We start from the raw sequence: 20,050 nt of genomic DNA, 5'->3' as shown, positions 1-20,050 counted from the left end.
ATGTGAAGAACTGACTCACTGGAAAAGACCCTGATCTGGAAAAGACTGAAGGCAGGAGGAGAAGGGGATGACAGAGGATGAGACGGTTGGATGGCATCATCAACTCAATGGACATGAGTTTGCATGAACTCCAGGAGTTGGTGATGGCAGAGAGGTGGACATGACTGAGCGACTGAACTGAACTGATCTTCTCTTTCTGACAATGTTAGTGAATGTTTTATAGTTTTTCCCAGCTCTAAGCACTGCCTTTATTTCTCCAAGTTCCTTTCCATTTGCTTTTTGTGTGTCTTTCATGTTAGAGATGTTCTTTAAATGTCCAGTGATCCTTGGATAGCCACTCATATTTAACAGAGGGTCCCCCAAAAGCCTACTGGAAGATCCATAAGCAGCAGTAAACTTCACTGTGGGGTGATCAGGTGGGGACCCAGAGTTTTGCTGGGAAGCTCCCAAACATTAGTAACTGAAGGTGTCTATTCTTGGGCCGTTTTGTTTCCTTAGAGAGGAATATTCTAATCTCTGGCTGGGGGGTGGGAGGGGTAAGTTCTAAGCCTGATGGCTAAGACTGCAAGACCTTCTCAGGCCCAATGGTTAGTGGGCCCTGTGTTCCATAAGGCACCCCTAACACCCACTTTCAGCCACGGCTAGTGTCCCCAGTTCCAGCACTTCTCTGGTCCACGATTTCTTTCCAGTAAGCCTCCCACCTTCTGTGGAGGTGAGGGAGGCATGGTAATCTGGTGGCATGGGCTGGAGAAGGGATCTGGAGTTTAATCTCTCCTATGACACAACTCCAAACAATCCTCTCTTCTTTTTCAGCCATACTCCTGCCATCTGAGATATCCAGTGTTTCATTCCTTAGCCTTTTAAGGGGCCTACAATACAAATCCTCACAGACACTAGGCAGAGTAGGGAACACAGAAACCTAATCAGTGTATTAGTGAGAACCCATCAGGCTATGCAGAGAAGGCAATGGCAACCCACTCCAGTACTCTTGCCTGGAAAATCCCATGGACGGAGGAGCCTGGTGGGCTGCCATCTATGGGGTCGCACAGAGTCACACATGACTGAAGTGACTTAGCAGCATCAGGCTATGAGGCTATGCTGTGGCAATGAACCACCCCAAATCCCCAAGGTTTAAAGCAACAAACATCGAGTCCTCTCTCACACTACATGTCTGCAGGGGCAGCAGGGAGCCCTGCTCATCAGTCGCTCAGGACCCAGGTGGACAGAGGCTTTGGCATCCCGTGACACCAGCACTTTCGCCCGAGGCTGCTCCTGCCTAGAAGCAGCTTCACGCTGCAGCCTCCCACTGCCGTGTCTCACCCTGAGGGGATCAGGGGGGCAGGGCAGTCCTCCCTGGGCTAGAACGCAGAGAACAACTGGCAATACGGGGTTGGGGGCACAAATGTCTACCGCAGCCAGCCACCACTTTGGTGTTCCAAAATTTTGTTCTCACCTGCTGCCATTTCCTGTCTCCTGGCACTTTTGGGTTTACATATTTTCACTATTTTTACTGTCACTTTAGCGTAGCTTAAAGAGCAAGGAGAGATAAACACCAATTCAAACCACACAACACACAATTCCAAGTAGCCCAAACGCTGCCATTTATGATGTGTGCTTGCCCCTACCCATGTCTCTGATTCTACCACGACTCTGTTCTTTACTCAGAGTGAATCTGCTGCCTAAAGAGAGAGGGGCTCAGCTCGGTGCCCTGTGATGACCTAGAAGGGTGGGAAGGGGGGGGGGGTGGGAGGGAGGCTTAAGAGGAAGGGATAAAGCCATATGTATAGCTGATTCACTTTGTTGTAAAGCGGAAACTAACACAACATTGTAAAGCAATTATACTCTAATTAAAAAATTTTTTTTTTCTTTTAGAGAGAGAGATGGGTAGACTGTGGGACTTTCGGAACTAGTCGTTCATTAACAACATTTTCAAGAAGGGGACTGGAAGGTAGTTCTCAAACATATACCTGGAAAAGAGCCTTTACTAGAAGCAAAGCATTTATAAAGTACTTTTTTTCAGAAAACAATTATTTCCACTCACTGCTGAGCATCTAGTCTGTATTCAGTAAGTCCTTGCTAATGAGCAGTTCTATTTTCGCATTCTGTAGGATTCAGTAGCAAGCAGATGTCAGTTTCCTCCAAGTAAGAGAAAAATGCTAAAGTTCTGAGGGAATTAAAAGTAGTGTGAAGAACAAATTTAGCTATCAGCAGGTATCTCTGGCAGGTAGCAGTACAGGTGGTTTTTATTTCTTTCTATTTGCACCACTGCGGTTTCTGATGATGCTATTTTGAGAATGCACTGCTCCTGTAACAAGAATTCCAGCGCCCCTTCCCCAGGCCTGTTGACCATAACCAGAGTGGGAGAGACCATTCCATGAAACCACACCCATGTTAATATGAGATTTAGCTAGGTCTCTAATCCACAGGGGCTTACATGGAAAAACTACCCACATGATACTTGTCTTTTAAATCAGTGGTTCTTTTTTTTTTTTTTAAACATACTCAAGAATCATAGGGAAAATGTACAAAACAAAACAAAGCAAGGAAAACAAACCCAAAGAACAGATCACTGGACCCCACCTAAGGTATTCTGGTTTGGAAAGGGAAGGTAGTAATGCCATTTTTAACAAGTACCTTCCAGAAAGACTTCAGGCCGCAGTGCTTTTAATAGTGCTTTTCCATTTTCTACAACAGCATACATGAAATGAGCACTCAGTAAATATTTTTTGATGCTGAGGTGGAAACTAACAGAATGTATACACTTGTATTTCCCCCATAATAATATCAAAGAGGTAGCAAATGAAGGGCTTTCCTATGGTATGACAGATGAAATGGAACCCACAAATTCAGACGGTTTAAAGACAACTGGTGGATTACTTGAAGGCACAGGGTTTTGGGTTTGCTTTGTATTAACTATTAATAACTCAGAAAGCCCTATTCACCAATTTCTTGGTGTTAAGTTGAATTTCTGACTAGACAGGATTCTGAAGCATCACCAACTATTCTAAAATCAATTCTACCTTCTGAATGAAACAACTTGTAAGAGGGTTGTTTTAGTAGTTCAAATGGATAAAAGCAAGCCCCCAGCCCTAGTGGAGGGTATGTGGTGGGTTCATCATCAGGTTGCAGGGACCAGGTGGTGCATCATCATCATCATGCAGGGACCAGCAGGTCATTTCACGGAGCTGGTATAGGTGAGAAAGCTGAAGGAAGAGGCCAGCATCTGTACCGAATGCTCCTGTGGCTTTTTCCCAACAACTTTCCAAGTTTCTAAAAGGACTTAGAACCTGTTCTCCTGCCAGCTCCCTGCTTTTAAAAGCCTGCTCCATTTCTACTACATCTGCAAAAATGCTAGCTGCACTTCATCCCTCCAAGCCAGGAGACACCCGCAGAGACTGGAGGTCACTCAGAATCCCGCATAGGAGCACACCTGTTTTAAACTGAATGTGAAGCGTGGACTACAGAGGGAAAACACTGAGGAGGCTGAACTGACCCAATGCCGCCCCCTGGCTGGGGAGGATGCAGATCCTTTTCCAGCCTGTTCCAACCCTGCCTTAAAGGTGACTGAATCAGCTAACAGCCTTTGTTGAAATTTCACTTAAGTGTTAGTTGCTCAGTCGTGTCCGCCTCTTTGCAACCCCATGGACTCCTATGGCCATGGAATGCTCCAGGCAAGAACACCAGAGTGGGGATATTCCTGATCTGGGAATCGAACCTGGCTCTCATGCATGGTAGGCACATTCTTTACCATCTGAGCCACCAGGGAAGCCCAAGATTTAAAGGTGCCTGTGATTTAATCAGCTAACAGCCAATGTTGACTGTTACTAAAAGAGGAGGCAAATGACATCTCTGACCTGCACAGCCTTTTACCTAAAAGTAAAATGAACAAACAGCTTCCAATAATGGTTTCTCACTCCAAAAGAAATACTCAGAAATAGATAGGTGCAGTCATAAAATACAGAATTAAATGAAACCAAATTTAACCTCTTGACCCTTCTTTTACTCCAAGCTCCCATTTTAAATGAAAGTGCTTAAAAATTATTCAAGAGAATGGAAAATTGAGAGTCAGAGGAGAAAGAATCTTCAGAGTCAGGTAGTGGGGGCAAAGGTTAGCCTTCTTGATTTATTTCTGAGTAGACTGTGACACCCAAGCTTGCCGAGTTATCAAATTTCTTGGTTATTTCAAAAATGGAAAGTGAAAGGCCGATGAGGCAGCAACAGCTTTCCGTAGCTCTTCACAAGAAAGTAATTTCAGTTCAAAAGCATGTCTTTCGTGACGTGAGAAGCTCCTTCTGGTACCACCAGAAATGAAAACTAAGTCACAAAGAAGGGGAAAAAAAAAAGGAAACAAACTGTAGACATCCTTTGGCTGGAAAGGGCCCAGAAGAATCTCCTTGATTTCCTCTAAAAAGGCCACTATTCATCCTAAACCTTTAAGGGGTTGATTTAAGACAGTGGTTCTCAAATTGTGGTCCTGGGACCAGCAGCCATCAGCATCACCTACCAACTTATAAGTGACAATGCTGAACTTAACGTGAGCCCTGAGATCCCAGAAAACAGCAAAGGTTAAAGACCCCTATCCTCCCATTTCATTTGTGAATATGCCTTATGCAAAGAACCTCTTTCTGGTAAGACTTGAGTAACTCACAGGTGCCCCTTTGTTTACCTATGACAAGGCCAGACACAGACCCCTCAAATTCCCATTCTCTGCCTGAGAAATGATTAGCTGAACTGATTAGTCAAAACAGAATGCTTATTAACCAACCTTTGATTAAGCTTCTCACCTTCTTCCAGGTACCTGAACTTTTGCCAGTTTACCGCCCCTCCTCACCAAACCCTCCTGGGACAATGCTGTTCTCAGATTAAAACACTATCAAGGGCAGTACTTCAAGCCATGCTTCATCCCACTTCCTCACATCTTGTCCTTTCAGGCCTTGCTTACTCCTACCTACGAAAGAATCCTCTTCTGCCTAACCCTAGGCTGCAGTCCATGAGGTCGCAAAGAGTCGGACACGACTGAGCGACTTCACTTTCACTTTTCACTTTCATGCATTGGACAAGGAAATGGCAACCCACTCCAGTGTTTTTGCCTGGAGAATCCCAGGGACAGAGGAGCCTGGTAGGGGGCCATCTATGGGGTCGCACAGAGTCGGACACGACTGAAGCGACTCAGCAGCAGCAGAAACCCTTGCAGATCCCACAGTTCTGCTACTGCAAGAGTTCTTGTTACAACAGTACCTTCCCAATGAAGTCTCTCCTTCCTCAATCCAGACTTGTTTTTTATTTAACGTTAGAAATAAATATTCGCAGGCCCTGCCCCAAATCTAAGTGTGAAACTAGGTGATGGAAAGAGGTGCGTCTGGAAATCAATTTCTGAACAAGTGCTCCAGTAACAGTTTGAGAACCATTGATTTATCGCAACCTCTCAGCACTTAACTCCTTCGCACCTGGTTTTCGCTCACCGGCTCTTAAGCACAAGCTCTTTCTGAGCATGCCCAGAGATCATTTCCGTCATCAAGTCATTTCTAATGACAAATGATGCCACCCAGCGCCCGTCTCCCCACCTGGCCGCGCGTAGAGCTGAGCGAGCCCGAACCCGCACACACTTACATCGCCATCCACCGGCCTCTGGTCGTCACAATCCCTGGTGGGACTAATGTCCTGGCGCATGACCCAGATGGGCTCTTTGGGCTCGTCGGGGGTGTAAGGCGAACGGATGGTCCTGGTTTTCACCTCCTCGATGGCCTCCTTGATGTCCTTGATGGCCAACGAGATAGCATCCCTCTTCTCCTTGCTGTATCGCTGCACCGCCTCGCCGCCGGGGGCCCGCTGCTGCCCCGCCGGCGCTTGCAGCCCGGGGCTGTCGGGGCGGCCCCCGCCCGGGGTGGGGGCGCGCTCCAGGTCCTGCTCCGCCTCGGGCATGTCCTCGGCCGCCTTGTCGAGGCTCTGCGAACTCATGCTCTGCTTGACCTCGGCCACGATCTGGTCGATGTCCTCCTCCTGCTCATAGCTGTCCATGCGCGGGTAGGGCGCGAACTCGGCCTCCTTCTCCGGGCTGTCGGACTCGCCGTCGGAGCGCTCGTCATAGTGGTGCAGCCGCGCGCCCAGAGCCTCCTGGCGGTAGGCGGCCGCCTCGTCGCGCTCCTGCTCGTACAGCCGCAGACCGTCGCGCGCGTCCAGCTCGGGCGCGTCCCCAATCTCCTCGTACACGTGCTCCTGGAGGCCCCCGTAGTCGGCGTAGGGCTCGGCGTAGGGTTCGTCCTCGCCGCGGTGGAAAAGCCGGTGCGTGTAGACGTAGCCCGAGTAGGCCGCGTTCATGGCCTCCTCGTGCTCCAGCGAGTGGAAGTGCAGGTGGTTGGGCAGCGCGCGTCGGTGCGTGGCCTCGGCGTGCTCGGCCTCCGCCTGTTCAGTGTACTCCTCGGCCTCGGGCCGGTACTGCACAGCGTACGCGCTCTCGTCGTCGGGGTCCTGCGCGCGCTCGGCGTCGTAGCCGTCGCGGGCCGCGGCGATCACGTCGCCCTCGGCCGTGTCCGTGTGGTTGTGGAAGCCGCTCTCCGTGCTGGCCGAGCGCGCCAGGCACTCCCCACGCTCCTCTTCTTCCTGCTGCTGCTGCTGCCCAGGCTGGGCGCGAGGGTCTTCGACGGCGCGCCGGCGCCGGGGGCGACCCGCATAGTGCTGCTGCTGCTGCTCCTCCTCCACTTCGGGGTGCTCCAGGTCGGCCTCCACCGACTCGTTCACCTCCCCGCCTGCCGCCTCGTCCGTCACCTCCACCTCCGCGGCCCCCTCCAAGTGGTTCATGGTGGGCGTCGGGGACGGCTGGGAGAGAGGCTGGGCCGGCTCACTGCGCTCTCATTTTGCTCCACCCGGCTGGAAAAACAAGAAGGGGGAGGGGCTATTACGTGATTCAGACTGTAGGCAGAAGCCGAGTACCAAGATAATCATAAAAACAGCTGTTATTGATCTCGTCTGAATCGCGGTCAATTAAAAAGTGATTGCAAATTTAGGCTCAAGCTGACAGCACATAGTTCATCATCTTCGTAGCACGTGTTGTAATTTGTAATTACATGTCTCCTTGTTTCATTGCTTACTGGCTTTCTCTCTTCCCCACCCCTCAGACCGACAGCCTTCTGAGCCTTTAAGTTCCCCACCGCGCTTACTATTCAGGTTCTGTTTCTGATGCATATGAATAGAGAGTACTACCAAATTGAATGAGCCAATTGACACATTTTCCATCTGCTAAGGGATAAATCTCTCTAAATTAAACTAGGATCCTTGATACTTTAGAAACTATTTTTTAAAATAAATTTCAAGGGAAAAAAGGACTTTCCTGGTGATCCCGTGGTTAGGACTCCGTGCTTTCACTGCAGGGGGAAAGGATTCAATCCCTGGTGGGGGATCTAGGATCCTGCATGCTGCAGGGGCCAGGGAGAAGGAGTATTTCAAGGAGGAAAAAAGCCTTGGGATGTTTTGAATCCATTGCTGTCAGTACAAATATGCAGCCATTCTGAGGGAGGCTTCAGCCATCAGTGGGTTCTCATCCTGGCATTACTGGCTCTGTCAACTACCGTTAAGTGGTTTAATTTTCTGAATCTCCACCATGAGACTGGACTCATTTCCTGCGGCAGGATGTTAACAGCTACTATGCAGAGTAAAAAGGCTCCCTGCTCAAGTAGTTTGGGAGATGCTGACTTAAGTTGACTTTCCTTGTGAATATGCAAGGAGAGGAAGATGCAGGGTGCAGGGGTTACCCAACTTGTCTGACTGGGAAACACCTTTTCCCTAGAGGCCAGAGTTCTGACGACTGCACTTAAAACACTAATATTCTAATTTCTAATAGTCGCTCCCTCATACACCCTGGATCTAAAATTCTTCGATTCTGTAAGTTAGCATTATAGCTGACACTTTATAACATGCTAACTTCTTTAAAACACGGGTAAGTCTCTTTCCTTGTTTCCAGCGGGACTTGTGACTGCAGAGGTGGCTTTGGTTTCAACCACTCTCAAATTTGGTATTTGGTAAATTTAGTATTTTGGTTTCTTTTTATCCAAAATAGCTTTATAGCATAATCTGCATACAGTGTATGGGAATAATTGCAGGGGATGGAAAGAGCAACAAAAACAGGCAGGATCCCCATGATTTTAATGCAGTTGTGGTAAATGGGTTCAATGTGTGTAAACTTTCCTTAGTGTCCTTTTGGGGGGCTCATTTTACAAAAGGACAAAATTGGGAAATGAACTCTTTAATGTAAGAGCAGAAAGCTCCAGGAGGACCAGGGACATCTAATGGACTCTCTAATATTAGGATGCATTATATTCTACTCAACGCCCACCGTAAGGATCGCAATTTCCTTCAAGCACTATAATAGCCCCAGTAGTAAAGGAGGCCATTTTGGAGCTGCCAAGTTCATCTTAAAGCAGTAGTTACCATCTTTACCCCCTTCTTTGATGGATCCATCCCTGACTGACTAACACTCACTAGAAAACAATTATGGTTTAGCAGAGATGATCAGTCCTTACTGCTCTCCTCCTTGACAAGAATCCCACTTCACACAAATTAGACCAATTCTTCTTTGAAAAATTGTGGCTTCCTCTTATTTAACCCCTGAGAATGGTGACTGTGGACAAGGTATAGGAAAGTTTTCTAAGTACGTATTTCTGTTCAGACCAAATGGATGGTTAATGCACAGAAGAGGCAAATATTGGTGCTGACAGTGCCCAGGTTTCATGCCTCCAGTGGTGCATGAAATATACAAAACAAATATTCAATTCCATTCAAGGCATGGACAAGAACAGTCTATCCAAGTTTTCCTTATAAGGACTCTCTGGAAAAGACAACAGATAAAAACCACACTCACGTTGAAATCTAAGTCTGCTGAGAACAAAGCAAGCGTTCATAATGGAGGGATGCGAAACATGCCAGATACTTCCCTGGGTACTGTTACCCTGCAGTGTGTCAGCTGTGTGTAGTTAGAGATGCAGTGACCACCATCCAAAACACATGAGCAGGCCAGCAATTCATAATAACCATGTGCAGAACTGACCAAAACCCCACTTTCAGTGAAAATGGCACTTTCTTTTCTAGCCTGATGAAAATCTATTGATATATGTATCAAAAAGAGATTTTAGTTTATTCTGGGTTAAAATCATGTCTGACCAGGAAATAGTGCTGTCTTATAGAGCACTGATTGATCCACAGACAATGCGATTTCTGTGCATGTCCATACACTGAGTCATGTAAAGAAAGTGACCAAAAAACAGTTATTTGGGGGAAAATATGTTAAACTAAGGTAGTTTTGATACACTGACGCTTTCCTTTCACTGGGTGTATGGTCCTTATTACCCCTTCCCCAGCTTCAGGGGAATGTTCACACACAGAGTGAACCATCCTGGTTTCAAGAATATAGTTTGGGTTATAGTGTTGGCAGCATGTTAATTAATAACAGGCATCAATTTGAGGGATTCCCTAGGACAAAGGCAACTACCAACTTTTAAAGATGGAGCTGACACTGGTGGTCAGGTCCATTGGTAGCACACAAGAGGACTGTTCCCTATACCTTGGCAAGTTTGCTTATTTAAAAAACCTCACTCAAACTGTTTTCTTTTCCTTTTTGTTAAGAATCCCAGGTTATTGTAGGATTATATTATTGGTACCACTTTTTTGAAAAGAAATTTGGCAAGATGAATTAAAATCTTCAAAAGGTAATATATGTTCGCTCCAGTAATTCTACTTATAGAAATCTCAAAGGAAAAATGCAGATATGGACAAAGATATTTCTCATGCTATTTGCTTAAAAGGCAAAGATAAACATTAAATATTAAGCACTAGCATTAAGTATCAATAAGTACAGAGCTAATAAGTACAGAGCACTTTAGCATATTGCAGTCCAGGAAGGTATGGGGGGACCTTCTGGCTGGGTAGCTCCACCTGGAGTTCCCATGGCACCCAACCTCTACCTGCCACAGCTGAACAAAACATGCCTCCTCAACCTCCTTCCCCATCCCAGCTCCCAAACCTGGCACCCCACCCCCACCCCCGTATTTCCTGTACAGGTGAATGGCACCACCAAGTTCCCAATCCAGGAATTATTATTGACTTGTCTCTTTCCCTCACCTCCTTCCCCAAACTGATGACCAAGTCCATTGCCTTAACAACTCTCGCATCATCCCTAGTGCCGCTACATTGTCTTGGTCTCTCTCGCCTACAAAATTATTTCCTTAACTAATTTCTCAGTCTCCTCTGATCCATCTGTACGACTGCTAACCTGCTCATCTTTCTAAATACAGACCTGAATCCCATAACCCTATTTCTTAAACTCTTCAGTGACCCTCCTCTGTGTAGTACGTGGTGAAAGTGCTTAGCTATCTACCACACATTACTAGGCATTTTCCACACAATGACTTATTTAATCCTCCCACTAGCCTATGAAGAACGTACTCTCCTATTGTCTTTACAGAGATTATTGTCAGCTCTTTTAAAAATGAGGGAATGGAGGCAAGTGGCATTAGGTGATTACCCAGTGCTGCACCTGGCAGGACTGCTGTCTGATCCATACTCTCGGGCTCTAGGCTCTGGGTGCTGGAGTCCTACTCCTGATGCTTCATCAAACAAATGAAGCCACATCTCTCCTCCAGCCTCATCTTCATGCTTCATCTGTATCCTGCAGTCTAATACCCAGAGTCCTGACACTGACCCTAGCTGCCTTCCCTATCCTAGCATATGTTTTCACTTATAATTTTTTGCTGGTGAATCTGTCTTATCTTCCCCAAAGCAAGGGGAAGTCACTTCCTACCTAATGAGTGTCTATTACATGTCAGCCTCCGGGCAATATTCTGGGCACAAAGGCAGAGTAGTGGCCGAGCTAGAAAGGCTGCTCTGTTTTTGCGAAGACCCCATTCTAATGCATGGGGGTGAAGGGGAAGGAGAGGGGGAAGAGACAATGATTATGTTAATAAATAAATCAGATAACATCGGAGAACAAAAAGTCTTATGAAGAAAATGAAACAGGGTAATGGCAGAGAAACTGACTGAGGAGAGAGGGTTATATAGAGGCCAGAGGAAGTGATTTTGGAGCTGAGGCCTGAATGATAAAGAAAGAGCCAAGTAAAGATCCGAGGGCAGGGCCTTGAGGTGAGAAAGGACTTGCTGTGTTCAAAGACAGAACTAACGTTTGTGAACTGAGTAAGAGATGATGTGCTAGGAGACGAGGGTGGAGAGATGGGACGGGCCAGCAGGGCAGGGCCCGGTACATCACGGCAAAGCTATTTCAAGTGCGCTGGCATGCTACTGGGCTTCTCTGGTGGCTCAGATGGTAAAGAATCTGCCTGCAATGCAGGGTTTGACCTAGGTTCGATCCTTGTGTCAGGAAGATGCCCTGGAGAAGGGAACTGCTACCCACTCTAGCATTCTTGCCTGGAGAATTCCATGGACAGAGGAGCCTGGTGGGCTACAGTCCATGGGCATGGTACTGGGGAAGGTTTAAGCAGGGGAATAATAAAATCTGATTAACCCTTCCCATCATCCTCACTGATCTCTATCTATAAAATATCATAACAACTGTTGTTCTGAGTAGCAATTCTTTATAAATATGAAATCCTTGAGAAAAGTGTGCAGGTCATTTATGTTTGATTCCCCAGTGCCAAGTACAGAGGAAACATAGTAGGTAGTCAATAAATTGTTAGTGATTAAAAAGAAAATAATTATCTTCCCACTTTTCAATATCAGGGGCCTTTTGGACATTGCCATGCTCAGCCTTTTGAGAACTCATTTCTTCTTTCCATCTTGAATCTCTGCTGCCCTCATCCACCCCTGCAACCTTCTCTACCTTCTTTTGATGCTTTAAGTGCCCAAAGAACTCCAGTGATTCAACATTTGCCTGCATTTGAGGGCGTTGATCCAGTAGTAGGCACTGTGCAAGGTGGGGGGATGCAAGTTTCTAAACCATGGTCCCAGCCTTCAAGGGCAGACAAGCTTCAGTAATTGTAATACCTGGTGATGAATGCAAAGCAGAAACAGGTCCAAGCTACAGAAGGAAGCTAGAGTTAAAACAACCACCACTGCATCACCTTTGTGAATCATGTAAGTGCTGCTGTTCTTACAGGCTCTGGAATTTCACAGCTCATAAAGTCCTAGGAACTAAGGCTTAAGTGATGACTGCTATTATCTAGCCAGAGTCCTTGATTATGACCCATGTGCCTCCAGAGGCTGGGGGTAGAGGGGAGGAGTTACAGCTGGTTGAAGAAAATCCCTCCCCTTCTACAAAAAGGCTGGGTGACCTGGATGACACAGGCAAGGCAGATCCCTCTGCAGGCACGACCATGTAACATGAAAAGGAGGTGCTGTGGCATCTTGGCTGCAGGAGTCAGGGAATCCAGGTTGTAGTGAAGCACTGGTGGCTTTCTGGCTCCTGGTTCTAGAATGTTCTACAGCTGAGTTGGAAAAAGTGAATAAAAGGAGGGAATCCATTGCAGCACACCATTTAGAAATGAAGCATTTCATGATTCAGCAGTTGAACCCAGGCAGCTCATAACGTTAGCTGAGGCTCATGTTGGTTTGGGATGAAAAGAAGGGGAGGCTATAAATTACTTTGGTTGATCTGTCCTTATGTAGTTGTTAAGAAGGCTTTCCAATAGACTGTCCCTTTTAACACATTCAGAAGTAGTTTTAGTAGTTCAGTAGTCAGACTGAAGACAAAATGAAATGTAAACAGTAGCAAAAGGAATGACACAGGCTTGTTAATCTGGAGAGCGCTGTGTGTGTCGGGGGAGGGGTGGAGCAGTGATGCAGTTGTAGGGAAGACACACGAAGGTGGAGGGGAGAAGAAGAAGAAAGTCTGCACTGGCCATTCTTTCCTCTGAAAAAGCTAGAATGAACAAAACGATTTCATTTATATAAGTTTTTACACTTTTGCATGTATTTAAAGTATAAGAGTACAACTGCTTCTCATGGACTTAATGAACACTGCTGGTCTTCCCCTGCTGGAGTTGGAAGGGAAGTCCTATATCTTGGGACTGCATGCAGGCAAGAGTGCTCAGCTGCTCAGTCGTATCCGATTCTTTGTGACCCTATGGACTGTAGCCTGTCAGGCTCCTCTGTCCATGGGATTCTCCAGGCAGCCTGTCCTAATCCACCTGCACACACACTGTTCCAGTCAACATGACGTCTGACATCAAGCCATTGGAGGGGCCGTCGCTGACAATGAGACTGTTATTGATAATTTCCATAGAAACAGCTTGCCAAACAAGATTATGTCCTATATGTAATGTAGACACACACACACACACACACACACACACACACACACACACAATCGGCATAGGTTGGGAGATTAATGGTTTTCATTCAAGGAAAAAAAAAAGATGAGAGAATAGGAATACCCAGGTACTCTTATCTACCTTCCCTACTGTATAAATGGGTTTCCCTTCCATGAGTGAAACCAGTCATGAAACATCTACTATGGAATCCAAAGGACATCAAGAACCCCACTCAAATCATCAGCTTTTCTAAACAAAACACATCTATTTATAAGAGTAACATAAAGGACAGAAATATAAAAGACTAGAATTCATTAAAGTTTAATCTCCTTTGAATCATCCAGAAATTAAATTTAATGATACCGGGAGCCAAGATGGATATGGAATACACATTTCACCTTCCTAAAATCATTGTCAGTTTAAACAAGCTCACGTGGTCAGAAAAAGCCTCCTCACACAAAATTATCTTGCCTCAACAAACTATTATTTTGTTTTCTCTGATATCCTTGTGCCTGAAGTTGTGAACTATGGCTTGGCAGATTGTATTGGTAATGGTTTCAGGGTGAGCTGAGTACCAGATGTCAACCAGGGTGAGGTCTCTGTGGTTGGAACTCAGGGCTGTATCCTCAACCCTGTACAGCTTTGATGAAGACATGGGGGTTGGACATCTTCCATTTCTCTCTCCAGATTCACTTTGCACCTTCCCTTCCCTACTCTATTCCCTGCAAGGCTGGCCTCTTTGGGTTGCATCAACAGCTCCCTATTCCTCTGGCTTCTGGTTTGGGTTTGGCCAATGGAAAGCTCTGGTGGATCTTCCCCTTTCCTGATCTTCCATTCAGGGACTTGTGTTCTTTCTCTGTGGACAGACTGCTCCAATGTTGGCTGCCTCACCACCTTAAATACTCATTTTTTGGGGGGATTAAGAATGCCAATGACATCTGGATGGCCACTCATTGATCCCTTAGAGATAGTGGACTGCCTGCTGGACTACATGTCTGACCATACTGTAGCTGAATTTGCCTTCTAGGACCTGCCCAGCACAGGTTAGTGGGTCCTGGGCCTTCTCAACAAGCCATGGTACACTCGATACTTGCATGTTTCAAGGCCACTGCCATTGCTCAAAACACTTTGGGCACTCCTTTACAGGAACAACTTTTGAATTTAATTTATGGGGTTTGAGGTTACCAGAAAATTGTTCTCAATATTCTAATATTTAGTCATATTGACTTTTGACTTTAAAGGATTATCCCCCACCTTATTTACAAGAGTTGGCTATAAATGGTGCTTATTAGTTTTCAAATACCAAGTTTATCCCTAATAGATCTTCCTGTCACTCACTATATTTAATGAGCTATTTTAGTGGTTAAGGGGCTTCCTAGGTGGCACTAGCGGTAAAGAACCCACCTGCCAATGCAGGAGACACAAGAGATGCGAGTTCGATCCCTGGGTGGGGAAGATCCCCTGGAGGAGGGTATGGCAACCCACCCCAGTACTCTTGCTTGGAGAATCCCATGGACAGAGAAGCTTGGTGGGCTACAGTCTATAGGATTACAAAAAGTCAGACAGAACTAATGTGACTTAGCAGGCAGGCTGGCAGGTAGTGGTTAAGAAGATAGGTGTGGGTGAAAGACTGCCTGAATTTGCATTCTAGTTTTATCTTTCAACTTACTAGTTCTTTGACTTTGAAGGACTTAATCACCGAAAATGCTCTCATTTTACCATTTCTAAAACCAGTATGTGTGCTTAGTCACTCAGTCGTGTCTGACTCTTTGTGACCCTATATATTGTAGCCTGGTAGGCTCCTCTGTCCATGGGGATTCTCTAGGCAAAAATACTGGAGTGAGTTGCCATGCCTTCTTCCAGGGGATCTTCCCAACCCAGGGATCAAACCCAGGTCTCCTGCATTACAGGTAGACTCTTTACTGTCTGAGTCACCCAGGTAGCCCAGTATATGAGTGAGTGTTAGTCGCTCAGTTGTGTCTGACTCTTTGTGACCCTACATACTGTAGCCCATCAGATGCCTCTGTCCATGGAATTCTCCAGGCAAGAAAACTGGAGTGGGTTGCCATTCCCTTCTCCAGGGGATCTTCTCAACCAAGAATCAAACCTGGGTCTCCCACATTGTAGGCATATTCTTTATCATCTGAGCCACTCATGGTTACTGGGTAATACAAATTAATATATATATATATATATATATATATATATATATAATACTTAGAACAATGTCTGATATGTTATAAGGGTTATTTAACATCCATTACTGCATTTTCTTACACACTATAGTTAGTATTGAGCAGACACTACAGCATTTTTAAAAAGCAAAATAAGTTAATATAAATGACTAGGGTACATGGTTTACTTACATTTATTAATATTACCTTTTCCTAAATAAGGCTATATAGGGGTGGAAAACATATAATTAAGCTGCTGCTGCTGCTGTCGCGTCAGTCGTGTCTGACTCTGTGTGACCCCACAGACGGCAGCCCACCAGGCTCCTCTGTCCCTGGGATTCTCCAGGCAAGAACACTGGAGTGGGTTGCCATTTCCTTCTCCAATGCATAAAAGTGAAAAGTGAAAGTGAAGTCGCTCAGTTGTGTCTGACTCTTAGCGACCCATGGACTGCAGCCTACCAGGCTCCTCCATCCATGGGATTTCCCAGGCAAGAGTACTGGAGTGGGGTGCAATTGCCTTCTCTGAAGTTAACCTACCTTTAATCAATTTTGAAACAGGCTGGATATCAATAAATCCATCAAACAATCACAAATGCTGTCCTACATGTAGGCCAATAAATGTGGTGTTTTACATGCTGCTGCTGCTGCTAAGTTGCTTCAGTCGTGTCTGACTCTGTGCGACCCCGTCCCTGGGATTCTCCAGGCAAGAATACTGGAGTGAGTTGCCATTTCCTTCTCCAATGCATGAAAATGAAAAGTGAAAGTGAGGTCGCTCAGTTGTGTCCAACTTAGCGACCCCATGGACTGTAGCCCACCAGGCTCCTCCATCCATGGGATTTCCCAGGCAGGAGTACTGGAGTGGGGTGCCATTGCCTTCTCCGGTGTTTTACATACTATATTTCTAACCTTCACAACAGCCTCAGTGGGAATTATCTCCAATTGCTAATTTTGAAGCAGAAGCTAAGGTAGTTTAAATAATTTGTCCAAGGTCACTCAGAGCCAGAAGTGAAGGTAGATCCCTCTGGCTTTTTGCTGTTCTTCCTATTACATTGCACTGCACTCATAAAGTGATGTGATTGATTTTTTTTAAACAAACATCTAAATTGGTATAATCCCTTTTGAAACAGTCACCTTGGCAGACTCTATACTTACATGTTCCAAGGGCACTGTCTTTGCTCAAAATACTTTAGCCACCCCTTTATTGGAACTGGTTTCCAAGTTAGTTTGAGGTATTTGAAGCTACCAGCAAACTGTTTTCAATATTCTATAGTCATATCCAGTCACATCTGATGTTTGACCTCAGAGGGTGTCATCCAAATTTATCTTCCACTTTATTTACAAAATTTGGCTGTGAGTGCTGTTTGATGATCTCCAGATACAAATCCATCTCTAAAGAATGAAGATATGCGACAGCCAAGATTATTAAAAAGACTCTGTTTGGGCTCTGAAATCTACTCCAATAGAGGGCTTTAAATATTGTTTTGGCCAATGGCCACGTTTTTCACATCTGCTTTTATCCTTGCAGAGTAAACAGAGGAACTGAGGCCATTCTTGTGTGATGGCTACAAAATCAGGTTCATTATTTTCATCCACCTTGAAATCTGTATAATTGTGGCTAACACTAAACAGGCAGGAAAATTAATTCACTCACTTGGATGAATTTAGTCACTCTGACCTCAAAGCTCTGATCACAACCCAGCCTTTGATGAAAGAGAAAATTCTGAATGGATGCAGATTACTTGATTGTCTGGCTCTTTGTCTAACACTCCAACAATCAAATCATTCATTTATCATTTTGGTTTCAGTAAAATGCATGAAAGAAGCTTAAGATAATCATGCAAACTCAGAGGGAAAATCTTGTCAATTTTATAGAAAACTCAAGGGACATTGTCTGGAAATCAAAGCTGATTAAATGTCTATCTGCATTTTTGGGAAATGACCCTGGTACAAAATCAGACATAGCCACATAATCCATATTGAGTGCGGGTTACACAAAATTGGCATTTTCTCTCCATTATAATCCCTCTTTTTCATGGCTCATACATAACTTCCTTTCCTCACCCTCCCCTGCATTTACTATCTCTGTGGTACACGACATTCACTTCTGGGGTGCTAATCGCCAGTTGCAATCAACTTGAACCATTTTCCTGGTATTTCTTTTCTGTTATTATACAGAAAGCCATGGACATACCACACTTTCATGTTAAATACAGTAAATCTCTAAAATCAGTTCAGCCATGTTAGTTTTCAGAGGCTCATCACTTCATCCCGGAAATGGGAAATACTGGCTCAGGATGAACTGAACAGTAATTCATTAAAATATAGTCCTGCCTTTGAGAGGATACTATCTCAAATTTACCGCTACTACCACTTTTACAAATTATTTAGCTCATGAGGAAGTCAGTTAACTTGCTTCTGTTTATTCCCTCAAGTTTTCTGTAACTTCCTGTAACATTTTCCTTCCCAAAAATTAATGCCAAAATGTCAGCCACAGTCCTAATTATGAAGCTTCAAATCAAATTCTTGTCTCTGACGTTCTTTTTATTCACGGGAAGACAGCATCAGGTATTCTGGCCACTATCCTCAGACATTTTTTCTGTTATGCCTCATATCTGATATGCAAGGGTTACAATAAATGATTAGAAACAGCTGTATCCAGGAGGGATAGCTCCCTGACAATTCAGCTTCACAACACCCAAAGAACAAGAGCCCATTAAGCAACTATTAGGTGGCAACACTGGTGCTGACTTGAATTTGAATTTGATGAGCCAGAAATCTCATATTGATTCAAAGCCTGGACAATCAACTCTCTCAATTGAGTCACATTAGCAAAGTTAACAGGGAAAAAACCATAAAGTGGGGAAAGAAGAAACCACTTTCTCTTAGAAATGATTCACGGATAATCTAGAAACTCTTGAGAGTTCCTTGGACATGCTGGCTAGAATGTAAAGAGGTAGAGTATCTAACTCTCAGAATTTCTAGTTTACTGATTTCATTTAGGTCCCAAATATAGACCAGTGAAATTCAAACAGTTTTTTTAGGATCCAGAGACTTTTAGTCACCTCAAGAGAATTCATGAGTTTCTCCAAAAGGAATTATTTTTATTTTATTTAAAAATTGGACTTCCCTGGGTGGTCCACTGGAAAAGAATCTGCCTGGTAATGTAGTGGACATGGGTTCAATCCCTGGTCCAGGAAGATCCCACATGCCACCGGGCAGCTAAGCCCGTGTACCACAACCACTTTGCTCTAGACCCTGGGAGCTGCAACTACTGAGCTGGTGAACTGCACACCTAGAGCCTGTGCTCACGAGAGAAGCCACTGCAATGAGAAGCCTGTGCACCTGAAAGCCTGAGCGGTAACAAGGATCCCGCACAAGCAAAAATAAGTAGATAAATAAAATTTTAAAATGATGTAGATTTTACTGAAGATTTCAGAGGGAAGACTGAGGTGAGATTCTACACTGCACAGCACACCCATTACCCTTCCAAAACCTCATCGATTAATTTTCTGTTGTTAGCTATAGGGTTTCCCTGTCTTGTGAATTTTCCCCTAATAGTCCTGAGTCTTTGTGGTTCTTATCCCTCTCCTCTGGATCATCACAGTTCAGTAGAAACATATTGAAAATCACATAGGTAATTTAAAAAATTCCAGTAGTCACATTTTTTAAAAAAAGGTAAAGAATGTACCATTAATTTTAATAATATATTTAATCTCTAAAATAAATCCAAAATATTATCATCTCAACATATGCCCAATATAAACAATTATTACTAAGACAGTCTGCATTCTTTTTTCCCTAAGTCACCAAAATTCAACGTGAATTTTATACTTACACACATATCAATAGCCCTGTATGTTCACTATCCTGTACAGCGCAATTCTGGATCTTCCTTTCAGGCTTCCTAAACTCTCTTCTTTTGTTGGAAAATCTAACTGTGTTCAAGCTCTTCCAAAAGTACATAACATCACCCTGTTCAACAAACGAAAGACCTTCCAGTTATCAGAATTTTCCCTCCAAATAACAGGAGATTATGAACAAATAAATGAATGAGTAAAAAGCCTGCTTGTTGTTGTAACCTGGAACGAAGTGTCCCACACCGTCTGGTTTTTGGTCTCTCGAAGGAACTGGTCCCATGTTCTTTCCTCCCCTGATTTTCAGTGCTGTCCTTTAATATCAGACCTCCGTGTCTCTGAGCCCAGTGTTGCGGTACTGCTCCTCTCCTCTCTCCATCACTTGCAGCCTCACCCTCCCTTTCCCCTTCTGTCCTCCTCACTGGCAACCATGAGGCTCTAGCCACAGCTAACCCACAGCTCCCTGCTCTTCAGCACCTCGGGCTCCTGCTGCAGAGAATAACAGAAGCTGCTCGAAGATTCCTCAGACAGCGAGGCTCTGGGAGAGCCAAGTAAGAACAGAGAGAGCCCTTTTTGCTCACCTGGAGGAGGAGTGGGAAGAGTAAAGAGAACCCCAGGGATCAGGGAACCAAATCAGAGGTAGTACAGCACAGCAGTTAAGAACCTACCCGAAGTCACATTGCTAGGTTCAAGTTCAGTTCCAACCCTCACTAGCTACGTGACCCTGGCCCAATCACTTAACTTTATGCGCCTTAGTTTCCTCTTCTCTAAA

The 20,050-nt window shown here is 44.9% G+C and overlaps 1 protein-coding gene across 3 annotated transcripts in view; it reads right to left on the bottom strand.

The window, feature by feature from the left end:
• The window catches only part of APBA1 (amyloid beta precursor protein binding family A member 1), a 233,941-nt gene that overhangs the window by 80,064 nt on the left and 133,827 nt on the right, over positions 1 to 20,050 (bottom strand). For all 3 annotated transcript variants that reach the window (XM_015093185.4, XM_042243368.2, XM_042243367.2), the window contains exon 2: positions 5,611 to 6,867. In XM_015093185.4, coding sequence (XP_014948671.2) covers positions 5,611 to 6,798 — 1,188 coding nt within the window. In that variant the 5' untranslated portion in view covers positions 6,799 to 6,867. The remainder of the gene's footprint in view (positions 1 to 5,610; positions 6,868 to 20,050) is intronic.

Source organism: Ovis aries, chromosome 2 (assembly GCF_016772045.2).
Source record: "Ovis aries strain OAR_USU_Benz2616 breed Rambouillet chromosome 2, ARS-UI_Ramb_v3.0, whole genome shotgun sequence".
NCBI classification, from domain to species: domain Eukaryota; kingdom Metazoa; phylum Chordata; class Mammalia; order Artiodactyla; family Bovidae; genus Ovis; species Ovis aries.
The sequence above is the reverse complement of the archived record's forward strand: the minus strand, read 5'-3'. Positions and strand labels throughout refer to the sequence as shown.